The 14,150-nt window shown below is 26.9% G+C and overlaps 2 protein-coding genes across 2 annotated transcripts; both read left to right on the top strand.

Annotated features, from left to right (window-relative positions):
• Positions 1-4,793: 4,793 nt before the first annotated feature.
• LOC137825545 (aspartic proteinase CDR1) lies at positions 4,794-6,186 on the top strand. Its single transcript, XM_068631241.2, has one exon. The coding sequence runs from the start codon at positions 4,820-4,822 to the stop codon at positions 6,122-6,124; it is 1,305 nt and encodes a 434-aa protein (XP_068487342.2). The 5' UTR covers positions 4,794-4,819; the 3' UTR covers positions 6,125-6,186.
• A 6,429-nt stretch (positions 6,187-12,615) lies between these two features.
• On the top strand, positions 12,616-13,968 carry LOC137826154 (aspartic proteinase CDR1). Its single transcript, XM_068632025.2, has one exon. The coding sequence runs from the start codon at positions 12,631-12,633 to the stop codon at positions 13,909-13,911; it is 1,281 nt and encodes a 426-aa protein (XP_068488126.2). The 5' UTR covers positions 12,616-12,630; the 3' UTR covers positions 13,912-13,968.
• The last annotated feature ends 182 nt before the right edge of the window (positions 13,969-14,150 follow it).

Here is a 14,150-nt window from a genome sequence, read left to right as displayed (position 1 = left end):
ATGTACAAGAGAATCCAAAAGTCTTTAAAAAAAAAGATAAAATAGTCTTTTTCAAAATTGATGGGTGCAGACAGAATTTTGATAGGGTGTAGGAAAAAAATACCCCATTTATTATCTATCAAACCGTTTGAGGAAACTAAAAGAAGGCTGTTTCTTTCTGCACCCTAACACATTTCTTCTTGCACCCCCTCATTTTTTAAAAAGACTATTTTACCCCTTTTAAAAATGACTTCTGGATTACTTTTTTGGAATATTAATATATTTTCTTTAATTCTGGATTTACCAATCCAAAAATAAAAAAAATGTGTTCCAAAAAAGATATTTCGAAATAATTTTTTGTCTTATGAATTTCCTATTCATGATACATCCTTTGCTTACAGAACTCCTATTCCAAAAATATTTTTGTTTATGAAACCCTTATTCTAGAATCGTCCAAAACTGTGAAAAAATATTTTTGGTCATTCAATAAATGTAGAGTACAAGAAGAAAAATGTAGGGGTGCAGAAAGAAACTCGCCTAGAAGAATCTTCACCACATAAAAAAGTGCTTTGGAAAATAAGTTTAAGGCCTCTGTTAAGAATCTCAGTTTTTGTTTGCTTTGGCAATTCCATTATTCTTTCAATTCTTTTTCCTTTTCACACCCTCTTACATTTGTCAACTAATTTCCTCCATATATTTAACTAGAAACACAAGGAAAAAAAATTAATTACTAAAATATAAAATATAAAACAAAAAATATTTAAAAAAATTAAGAGAAAGAGAATAAAAAGAAAACTAAACTTTTTTTCTTCCTCAATCTTTCACTCTTGTACCCATCTCTTTATATAATAGAAAAAATATATTTTGACACATTGTTTTATTTACAACTACTTAATAACCTTATTATAATAAAATAACATTTAAAAAGGTATATTTTTTTAATTCAAACATATTATAACAAGTTACCAAACAGTTGTATCCAAAATAATTTCACACACCACTTTCACACCCATCACAAATATTGTAGAAAGAACAATTTAAAAGGGACGGTTACTTCCTTTTTTTATAATAATTCATCAAGATTCTTTATCGAAGAAGAATATTATCTTTTATTTGTTATTTTTAATGTAATTTTGAGTGAGTTAATGTAACACTATAAAAATATACAATTTTTTTAGAAAATAAAAGAAAATAATGTTTTCACTCTTTTTTTTCAATATCCCTCCTATACGTGTACATATATCTATTTGTTTACATAGTATAATTATTGCACTTCATATACAATTAAATACATTAAATACATGTAAGGGTAAGTTATCTAATACAAAAGTATAAGTAAAAAAATTTAATTAGAGTAATAATTTATGTATAATTTAATTTCTTTATTTTATCAATCATAATCATATAATACTTAATATCAATAATCACAATACAACTTCATTCTAATACTAATATGTAGCAATCATATAAACCTTACGTAGATCTATGCATAAAAGATATTCAATAAGCAAATATCCACTTATACCTTCCAGAATACTCGTATTATGTAGGCTATACTAAAAATTAACATCTGATCCAATATCCAAGACTCAGATTCACAAGCACATCTAATAGAAAGGATCAAAGAAACTTCAAACATCTAATACCGTGTGACTACAAACGATCATAGTGTGTATGAACTTCCTCATCAACCACTCACAAACTGATGTTAGTGAAACTAGGTAATCTCTATTAAAACATAAGTGTCAATACTTAATACACAAATCAAACAAGAATTCATACATTATCCCAAATGTATGACCTTAATTTCATACAAATTCACCATTCTCAATATAGTACATATCAAACCCTTATACATTATTTAAGATTTCTCAAATCAATTATACATATATCTTAATTTCATACACCTTCCATTATTCAAACAAATTCATATCATTTAGAAATTGCACAATCTAGTTTAACATACAAATTAATGTCCAATTTGCATTAAAAAATATCACTCCAGAATGTAAGGACTGGAAGCATGTTATCCAAACATAACCGAAATTTCGGTATGTGGTAAAACAAGTTGAGACCAACACTTTTCTCAACTAGTTTCTCAAAGATTAATGACCAAATTATAAAAAAAAGTAAAAAATAAAAATCTTTAGAATAAAAATAAATAAAAAAATCTAATTCACTAAAAATATATCATAACCTGTCAGCTACTACAAATTTGGTTATATTTGTGAATAGATAAGAATTAAGAAGAAAAAGTAAGAAAAAAAAGAGAGAAGAGATGTAGAGAGAAGGAGAAAGACATTTGTTAATGGGATTACAAGTTTGGTATTATTTTTAATCATTTTCCTTATTTCAGTAATTATATTTTCTATCTTATCATAGTTACTTTTTTTTCCACATCAATTAAATTAAGGCTATAAGTGGAAAAATGTTATGTTGAAATTTAAAGAATGACGGATAAGATCACAATTTGTTATTAAAAAACCAATAATTAGAAAAGACTAAAAGTAGTATGACAACTAAAATAATAATTTATCAACATAAACATAAAGTAAAAATGAATTATATCCTTACTTTGAGCGGAAAATTATCAACAAGTGTTCTTTATTCCTAAAAATTAATAAATTTGATTTTATAACTATTTTATATAGAATTATTTTTTACTCTTTAGCATTTATTTAATTTTCAATAATACTATGCATATTTTATTCTTCAAACTACTAGAAAAAGTCTCATCCAACAAAATTATATAACTGTACTTAATTTTTTTTTTAAAGTAATATCACTCTTCCTCTATTTAAACTACAACTTATAGAGTTTTGTTCAAACTCAATCGACATAGATTCAATATTATTATTAGTTTTAATATTTCACCCATGATTTTTACGGCAATTTACTTATTATTTACTATTTTATAAATATTAATTTTCTTATATATATAGTTAAATAAAAAGAGGTATAGTTTAAAGTAAGTATGTATTATTTCCTAAGATATATATAAGAAAAATGTGAGACAGAGAAGCAAAACGTGTGTGGATTTTATAAATAAAGTTCATTACTTTTTACTATAAATTGAGTAAAAAAATTTAAAAATTAAATGAAAGTTTAAATAAGAAAATATATGCCCCAATTAATTACAATAATACGTAAATATATAAAATAAAATATACAAATACTTAATTTTAACATAAAAAATGTGAGAAAGAGTTTTTATTATTTGATATATATATATATATATATATATATAAAGATAATAATTACATTAACTAATAATAGAATTATAAAAATCTCTTATTCACTATAATTCGATTCGATTTATTCTTTTGTCCATAAAAAAAAATCATTATCATTAATAGTTATTAGGTCATTTATCATCTACCTTCACTAAAATAAAGTCCATCCCATCATAGATTTGCTGGTTAACCGGGTTAATTTACTTAATTATAAAAATTGTAGTTTTCTAGTTTTATAACTTTTTCAATCTATTGTTTTAATATGAAAATTGGAACTAAATTCTAAATTACTACAATAATGATGATAAAAAATATATTATATTAATATATAATAATAATAATACCTATAAGTGATAATTCAAAACATTATATTAATATTATACGCATATTAAATACACATTAAATATTTTATCTTATTTTTTTTTATTATGGCTCCATTAGTTTAATTTTTGTAAATTAGGTTTTTAGTGGACCTTGATTTTATCCTCTATTAAATTTATATATTTTTTTAATACAATTTGACTTTTTTTTCCAATAAAAAATAAAACTAAATTAAAAGATACATTTTAAGAGTGTATCAACCCTTATACAAGATATACATATAAAAAAAATTAATAAAAACAGAACATCAACGACAAACTTAAACATAAAAAGGTTTGCCATGAAATATGGTGGATAACTATGAAGCCTTAACCTATTATTTGTTCTGATAAAGAAAAAAGCCTTAACCTACTTTTGATAGCTCCAATTAATGAAGCAACACTATATTTTTAATAAAAAATAAATGATTTTTAAATTAAAATGCATATAATTAATGATAAAAATAGTTAAAAAAAACCAATTATTTATATTTAAAGTTGTGCAAACCCTAAAACCATCTACAATATAATGATTTTTCAATTTTTTTCTTATGATGTATTTTTTTAAATGGATCTCAACACTTTTTATAGCTTAAAATATAATTTATTATAATTAAATATTAATTTAGTGCAAGCTTTAATCATATTCATGAACATGCTTTAAATAGTTTTTTTAGATAAAAATATTAACTTTAAGATCGTATACCTTTCAAAAGTCTTAATTATATACATAGAAAGAAGTTAAAACAATATTTTCTGTGAAGGTATACATTAAAGTTAGCCAAATACTTTAGTAATAAACACTTAATAAATGAATTAAAATATCAATTTGGCAGAATTTTTATTGCTTTTACAACTGTGGCATAATTTTAACTGATAAGAGATAAGACGTTATTTATTTGACCTAGTAACTCATCTCAAATATTAATATTTTAAGAGTAATGATATTTTGATATCTTCTTTACCCACAACAAAATATTAATATTTATTTTTAAACAATAAAAAAATATTCTTAATGAAAATATAGGCAAGATGTAAAATATTAAAATAATTTTTAAAATTAAAATAATTAAAATATTAATATTTAATGAGATATAGGGCAAAAGTATCAAATAATTATAATATTTTAATGACAGGAGACAAAATTTCAAACCTTAAACATTGCAAACTATTTTTTCTGAGTCACATGCACTCAAAAACCTTATAAAAAGCCAATAGAAACTTGTTGCATTCACTGTGTTCTTAAACATGACCAAAATGTCATGTTTTTTCTCTCTCTTTGTTTTACTCTGTTTTTTCAACATCTCCCTCTCAGAAGCTGGTGGATTCAGTGTGGAGATTTTCCACCGTGATTCACCAGAATCACCGTTCTATAGCTCCTCAGAAACAAAATTCCAAAGGGTATCCAATGCTCTGCGCCGTTCCTTCAACCGTGCCAATCCTTTCAACCAATCCTTAGGGCTTCCAAGCACAGTAAGAGCCATTGTAATACCAGATTTTGGTGAATACGTGATGAGGTATGCAGTTGGAACGCCACCCCTTAAGGTGTTTGGACTTCTTGACACAGGCAGTGACATCATTTGGATGCAATGCATTCCGTGCACAAAGTGTTACCACCAAGCCACTCCTCTGTTCGATCCTTCAAAATCCACAACATACAGAACCCTCCCCTGCAGTTCCAGGATATGCCACACTGTTCTTGATACCTTCTGCAGCAGAAAACATTGCAAATATGATATTACCTATGCAGATGGAACATTCTCCCATGGAGATCTGAGTCAGGAGACCCTTTATTTGAGCTCCACCAATGGAAGACCAGTGCAGCTTCCAGGAATTGCAATAGGGTGTGGTCTTAACAATGGCATGTCCTTCAAAGGTGCAAATTTTGGCATAGTTGGCCTTGGAAGTGGCCCTGCATCCCTTATAAACCAATTGGGTCCTTCAGTTGGTTGGAAGTTTTCTTACTGTTTGGTCCCAGAAACTCTCCATTCCAATGAAACTAGCAGACTCAATTTTGGAGATGCTGCTATTGTTAGTGGAGTTGGAACTGTCTCAACCCCATTGGTTGTTAAACCTAAAGAAGTGTTCTACTTCCTAACCCTAGAGGGATTCAGTGTGGGAGGCAAAAGAGAAGTGTTTGGAGGGTCTTTAGCTGGGCCTGGAAGAGATGGAAATGTGGTGATTGACTCAGGTACAACACTCACTCTTTTGCCTGCTGATGTTTACACATGGTTGCAAAAAGCAGTGGCAGAGGAAGTTAAACTGAAGGCTATTAAGGATCCAAATAACGTGTTGGGACTCTGCTACCCAGGCACATTGAAAAAACTGGTTTTGCCAGTGATCACAGCACACTTCAGAGGTGCAGCAGATGTGGTTTTATATCCCTTGAACACCTTTGTTGAAGTGGCTGATGGAGTTGTGTGCTTGGCTTTTCAGCCATCTCAAACTGGTGCTGTCTTTGGAAACTTGGCTCAGCAAAACCTTTTGGTTGGCTATGATCTGCAAAAGCACACAGTGTCCTTTAAGCAAACAGATTGCACCAAGATGAGATGATTCTTGTTTATTTACTTAGTCTAAGTCAGTGGATTGAATAAAATACTATGGATGTTATTTTATTTTGTGTTGCATTATAGAGAGTTCATATGATAGACAAAGAGTAATGATAATTTTTTTTTATAAAAAGTTTTGATATTAGATGTTAGTATGCAACTGAGACACCTCAAGTAACAACAATCATCTGTCATCACATGAAAAATAAATATTATTAAAAAAAGGAAAAAAGAAAGAAAATACAAAAATATGGGAGACTAGATCAAAATCCATATGTTAAAAAAACGATACATAGGTAGACAATACATATTCATAAACACACTAGATGGAAGTCTATTATACCAATAAAATGATTCTATATGAATAAATCCTAAATTAGCCAACTTATCAGCACACGCATTCTCTTCACGAAAAATATGAGTAACCCTAACCCCCTATTTGCTTCTATGGATGTACTGTTCACGAGCAAAGAAGTGAGGGGATATCAGCTATTTGGATCTATGGTTGTGTGAGGAAGAGAGGGAGAGGATATACCTGTGAACAGTAAATATCCTCTCCTCTCAAAATGAAGAAATGTAGAGGGAAATTCATGTTAGCATCCCTTATTTCCAAATTTATCCTCATTTAAATGTGTCATAATGCTTCATTTGAATGTATTAGTATTTTAAAAAAATTATTGTACAATGTGATTTATTTTCTAATTTTATAGTATATGTTTAATATTTAAAAAAATTATTTGAAATTATGTTTTTATTTAATTTTTTGTTGTGTTTATATTAATATATTTCTATGTATAATTATTATGTTTATGAGTTATAATTTATTTATTATAATTTATTATAATTTTTTTTCTATTCTTAATTACGTTATATTTTTTTTTAGTATTTTTTATTTTCCATTATTACAGGATTTTTAATATTAAAAAATATTTTTTTATTTATATAAGATTTGATTTATTTTTCAATTTTATAGCACATGTTTAATATTTTAAAGAAATTACTTGAAGTTCTGTTTTTATTTAATTTGTTGAATACATATTTTTTTCTAATTATAATTTTTATATTATGTATATTTACATTTAACATATATTTTTTTCTATTTATAATTTTTAAATCTACGAAATATGTGAAATTTGTTCATTTTTAAACAAAAACAACTCATTTTATTATTAATTTTTTTAATAGGCAAGGGTAAATCTGTAAAGTAACATTTCACACCTTTAAAAAAAATTAAAATTCTCTCACAACCATCACATCACTCACAAACTCCCATGAACTTTCCTCACACATCCACCCTAACATACCCCAATCCAAACACCCTCACTTTCTTTACACTTTCCTCACACATCTAACTCCCTCAAATCCCTACACATCCTCTCCCTAATCCAAACAGAGCCTAAACCTGATTTTCCACATAAATTAAGACAAGTATTCCATGATTACGAAGCATCCACGAAATATTAGTCCTACCAGTAAACGCAACACAAATTTATAATCTACAAATTTTATATAAAACATTACAATCCTTAATATTATTATTTTAATATTTTTTTATATCAATTAATTATTAATTTATTTTTTATTATATGTATTTATTTTTAAATCTATATAGAGTGATAATTTTTTTTTGGCAAAGAATTAAAGAATTAAAATAAATGGAACACTTTAGGGGTGTCCCAACCCTTATACAATATAATATTAAGGTATTGAATTATGATTGTTTTAAAAATTTGTATGCTAATTATTTATGGAATTTGAAACGTTATGATTTATCTTTAATGCAAAAGTTAGAGAAATTAAAATTTGGAATAAACATAAATTGTAACTATTAGCATTTGATAACAATTATTAATTACTCATTAATACAATAATAAATGAAAAATGAGATATTTTAACTATCTTTAATCCATAATGTGGAAAATGATAAAAATAATAATAATTTAAAAATGGAGTGAGGTTCTATTGAGATGTTTTTTTTATAAATAATTAAACAGAAATTAATTTTAGAGATAAAAAATAAATATTAATTAAATTAAATACTATTTTTATATTAAAAATTTATTAATATTTAATTTTTTTTATTATTAATAAAAATTTATAATTGACGCTTAGTTATTGAGAGATTTATAGAGAGATTTTAGAATTATTGACTCTTAGTTATTTCATAAACTTTTTAGTTAGGAGTTCCTTCATAAATTTTTCATTATTTTCTACTTCTTTTTATTGATCTATTTTCAACTTCTTTTTCTTTTTGTTTTTCACTCTTACTCTTTCTATTTCTTTCTTCCACGTTCTTTTCTCCACTCTCACATTCTTATTTTATCTTAGAGAAATTTGCACATTTGACATCAATAGTTTGGTGATGGAGGTTAGGTAAGTCAAGTTACAATCGAATTGTGACACTTGGATTGTTATTCTTTTAAGTATAAAGAGTTGTGTTCTAACTATCAACTATAACTTTTAGTCTACTGATAAGTGTTAGATAATAAAGCTAAGAGCACGAATTCGATTTCCAGTCATGAGAGAATTGTTTAGAGGAAGACTATTGCAGGTTACACAATTATCTTGTCATATAAGTCAGGTGAGCCGAGTCAAAATTGAAGAGTTTCATTAATCCTAGTGGGATAATTATTGAGGAAGAGATTGTTGTAGATGAAATCAATTGTTCCATGCTAAAAATCAGGTGGGTCAAGTCACAATCGAATCGTAATGTTTATAATGTTACACTCATTGGTATAAAGAGTTGTGTCTTAACTATCAATTATAACTTTAAACTTAGTGATAAATGCTCAATCCAATAAGAATAAGTATTATTATTAAAATTTCATTGTCTTCCCTAATGGTTCATGTAACTTATCTCGTCCTCTTGATAATAACAACACATTTTACAAAGACCATCTGAATGTCAATAATTAGGTGGATGTAACTGCTAGAGATTGGGGCTTGAGCTAGCTAGAAACTAAAATGAAGACGAAAGTGGGAGAGTGCATATGGGGTTGATGGAGTGACACATATTTGCACAAAAATTATGCAGTATATAAATGGTGAACACTGTCCATATATATCTACCCAAAGACAACTATAATAGAAAACACTTTAGATAATAATAACTTTTTTTAGTTTCTAAAATAACATCTAATTTAGTTAATATAGATTAATTATTTATGATTTTTAAATTTAATTGTTATTTAATAATTGTCTTGTAATATATATTATTAATGTGTCCAATTACATGACATTAATTTGTTTATGTAGTTTTTAAAAACCAAAAAAATATAGATGATGTTCTAAAAAGAATTAAGAAGACTCCTTAAAAGATAAACTATGTATTCTAGTGAAATGATATAAATTTACTCAACTGTTATTATAATTTAATAAATAAATTTATCGAGATAAGATTTACTTCTTGTGAATTACATGAGAGCTCACATAGATCTGAATACTAATTTTTGTTTTGTATCGCACGTAAGGAAACATCTATGGTTAGAAAATCATGAAGCTACTAGAAATTAGTGCTTTTATATTTTAGAAGAATATATATTAAAATTTGTAATGACTTTTTTAAATTTACCACATATATTAATTTAGTAAAATTATAATTATTATAAACATATATTGTAATATCTATTCCAAAGAAAACACAACAAAGATATTTACAAAATGCTAATGCACAAGTCTAAAAGAACATCTATATTTCCGCTAGTATTAATACTAATAATAATATTAAATATTAACAATAATAATTCAAATACATAAATAATAATATTATTAATAGTAATAATAACAATAAGAATTTTAATAACATTGACAATGTTAATTAATAATAATAGTATTTATAACAATAGTAATACTAATAACAATATTAATGATATTAATGAGAATATTAATAATCATATTAACATTAATAACAATATTAAGGATAATTATAATAATATTAATAATATTAATAGTAATATTAATGATAATAATATTAATAATAAATATTATTATCTTTTTGTTTTTGGCAAAGAATAATTTAAATTTTTTTAGTATTACCTTTGACAAATTCTGAAAATTATTCATGTGATACTCGAGCAATCAATATCACATGTAAACATAAACAAGGTGTAACACCCCAAAATACTTACAATTTATTATGCTCTGAACACAATAGAGTGTTTATATGCAAGGTATATAGTTTTTTTTTTAAATATTACTTATACACATAAAATTTATATAAATACAAGATATATGTACAAGATAAAACCTAATGTTTTCCATATGCTCTTGTACCTGCATGTATATATGCTCGTGTATGTAGTCTAGTCATCACGATTCACAAAATAAACAAGACATGTAAGGGTAAGCTAATGAAATAAAGTTCTAACATACGAAAGTATAAATAAAAAGAAAATAATTAGATTTGAGATTCATATACAAACATAGACATACAAAATCCATGTAACAGCTACAAGAATTCAATTTCTTTCCGATACTAGTATACAACATTCATATAAACCACATATAGATCTATACATTAAAGATATTCAACAAGCGAAATATCAACTGACGCCTTCTGGAATACTCTATTAAGTAGGCTCTACCAGAGCCTAACATCTGATCCAATACTCAAGCATAGATTTACAAACGAATCTAAGAGAAAGGATCATGGTAGTTCAAACATCCAATATCATGTGTCAACAGGGGTAACGATGTGTATGAACTCCCTCATCAACTTTTCACCACTTGATATCTTAGTGTATATGACTTGATTATCAGTGAAGTTAGAGTATCTATGTTAAAACATAAGTGCAAAAACTTAATACACAAATCAAACAATAGTCCATACATTATTCCAAATGTATGACATCAATTTCTTACAAATCCATCATTCTGAATAAATACAAAATTTTACAACCTTTATATGATCAAGATGTCTATGATTTTGAAGTGCTCAATTATATAACTTGTATTCTCATAGAAATCACAATTCAACAAGATATTCCAAGAATTTTAACATTCAACTCACATTCAAACTAAAACAATCACTTTATCAACTCCTTTCCAAATTGATAAGCTTCAAACAATTTTCATTAATTAACATCTATTTCACACAACAAACAACCCTGCAAGAAAAATTTAGGACTTGTGACCATACCATCTTCACATCCAGATCTTCTAACCTAGAGTTACGTTGAAAGTTAAAATTAGTTTTTCTTACATGAAAAACTTATCTTCAAAGCACCCTCCAAAATTGAAGTAAGAAATGTTACACATTTGGAGACCTAGTGCAAGTTATCCAAACATAGCTAAAGTGAGAGAAATTGTGTTGGGATTGGATTAACTATTATAGTTGGCAATAATATTATTTTTTTATCAGAAAATTATTTTAAAATTATTTTAATTAAAAAATAATTTAAAAATAATAATAAATTAACTTGAACTTAACTAACATAGTTAAAGTCAGCTTTCAAATTGACTCTAAAATAATTAGTATCCTTTATTTTATAACTGAAATATGACGTTGATTAGTTAAGATAGACTTTTACTCATTATTGATGTTTGACCAATGTTAAATGTGTGTATTTTCTTGTTGTGATACTAGTCTATAAATCTGGGCTATGAACGAATTTAGATTGAAAAAATAATTAAAATTTGCTTTTAGCACACTTTAGTATAATAACATAAAAAATAATGAATTATATAATTAAAGGATGTAATATATTTTAGAATTAATATGTAAAAAATGTAAATACAAAAATTAATAGGGTAAAGGAAAAAAAAAAATCTAGCACTATTGAAATTGTTTTTATACATAAAAGTAAAATATAATAACAGTAAAGACGGAATGAGTAAAAAAATAAATTATTATATCAATGAATTAAAAACTATTATAAATAATAAAAGAAAGTACACCTGAATGAAAAAAAAATGAAGAAATACATGAAATACTTTTGTTATTGTTTTATAAGTAATTAAATCTAAATTAGGTAAAATTGTATTACATAAAAATTTCTTTATATTGTTTATACTTGGTGTTGAAAAATTAACTTTGATTAGTTTTATATATTTCATTTAGAAAAAAAACAATAAATAAAAGGGATTTTTTTTCTTCAAAAGGACTATATTAATTCTATAATAGTTACACAGTTGACTGGTCACTTAAACAAATTAAAAACAAAAGTAAGTTACAATTTATAATATTTATATAAGATCAAAATTTAATAATTTTAATGTGACTTTCATTTTTATACATAAATTTTGTTTAGAGATGACTTTTGAAAATTCAAAAGCAACCCTTTAATGATAATGCAAGAAAATCTTTATACTATATCACGATGTTCTAATTAAATTGTTTTAATTTATTTTATTAGCAAACACAGATTACTCCGAAACATTACTTTTCAATCAATATCCATTCATTTGAATGGTTGTAATTTTTGTTCTCACAACGTTAATTGTATCACTATAATGTTATAAATTCTCAGGTAGTAGTTAAAAACCTGAATACTGAAACATTGTTTAACAAAAATGTCACATTCATCAACCCTAGTTCTTATTTTACTGTCTCTTTGCAGCATCACTTTCTCAGAGGCTCTGAAAGGAGGGTTCAGTGTGGAAATCATCCACCGTGATTCATCAAAATCACCGTTGCATCGTCCCACAGAAACCCAATTCCAGCGAGTTGCCAATGCAGTGCGTCGTTCCATGAATCGTCCCCATCATTTCAACAGAAGTTCATCACCTAAGCTCAACGTAACACAAAACGATGGTGAATACCTCATCAGCTATTCAGTTGGAACCCCACCCTTCAAAGTTTATGGCATTGCTGACACAGGAAGTGACATGATTTGGTTGCAGTGTAAGCCTTGTGAAATCTGCTACAACCAAACCACTCCAATATTTGATCCTTCAAAATCCAAAACCTACAAAACCCTTCGTTCCTCCTCTTCTGCATGTAAATCAGTGCAAGATGCCTCCAAGGAAGGTGAAAAGTGTGAATATACAATTCACTATGGAGATGGGTCACAATCACATGGAGATCTCAGTGTGGAGACTCTCACTTTGGACTCCACCAATGGCTCTTCAATTCGGTATCCAAGAACTGTGATAGGATGTGGAAGAAAAAATAGTGTGTCCTTTGAAGGGAAGGGATCTGGGGTAGTTGGCCTTGGAAGAGGACCTGTGTCCTTTATATCTCAATTGGGTTCTTCAATAGGTGGAAAATTTTCCTATTGTTTTGCTCCAATGGCTAATACTTCTAGCAAACTCAATTTTGGAGATGCTGCTGTGGTTTCTGGGAAAGGGAGTGTTTCAACTCCTATAGTGTCGCTTGAGCCAATGGTGTTTTACTACTTAACATTGGAAGCATTCAGTGTTGGGAAAACCAGAATAAAGTTCAGAAACTTTTCATCTGGGTCTAATGGAGAGGGAAACATCATAATTGACTCAGGTACAACACTCACTCTTTTGCCAGGTGATGTTTACAAAAAGCTGGAATCAGCAGTGGCAAGGGAAATTGAATTGGATCGTGTTGAGGATCCATTTAAGCAGTTGAGCCTTTGCTACAAAGGTAAATTTGATGAAGTGCATGCACCAGTGATAACAGCACATTTTAGAGGTGATGCAGATGTGAAGTTGAATGCTGTGAACACCTTTGTTGAGGTGGATGAAGGGGTGGTGTGTTTGGCTTTCATGGCAAGTGAAATTGGTTCCATCTTTGGGAACTTGGCTCAGATAAACTTCTTGGTTGGCTATGACTTGGAAAAGAAAAGAGTCTCCTTCAAACCCACAGACTGTACTAACCACTGATTGTTGCTTGTTTTGCTTAGTATCTGTCAGTGGATTAAGAATAAAAATATATATATTTTAACTATTTTTTTTTTTAAGTATCTTAACTTAAAAATTAGAGTATTTTATAATATATAAATAGATGTAAATTTTATTTTATAAATAATTTTTTAAAATTTTGAAATGTAAAAATCATGAAGATTTTTTATTATTATTTTAGTATTGGCATTTATTACTAGTATTTATGTTGATATTTATTA

Source organism: Phaseolus vulgaris, chromosome 11 (genome assembly GCF_051622355.1).
Source record: "Phaseolus vulgaris cultivar YP4 chromosome 11, ASM5162235v1, whole genome shotgun sequence".
NCBI lineage: Eukaryota > Viridiplantae > Streptophyta > Magnoliopsida > Fabales > Fabaceae > Phaseolus > Phaseolus vulgaris.
Note: the sequence above shows the minus strand (reverse complement) of the source record. Positions and strands in the feature narration are given on the sequence as shown.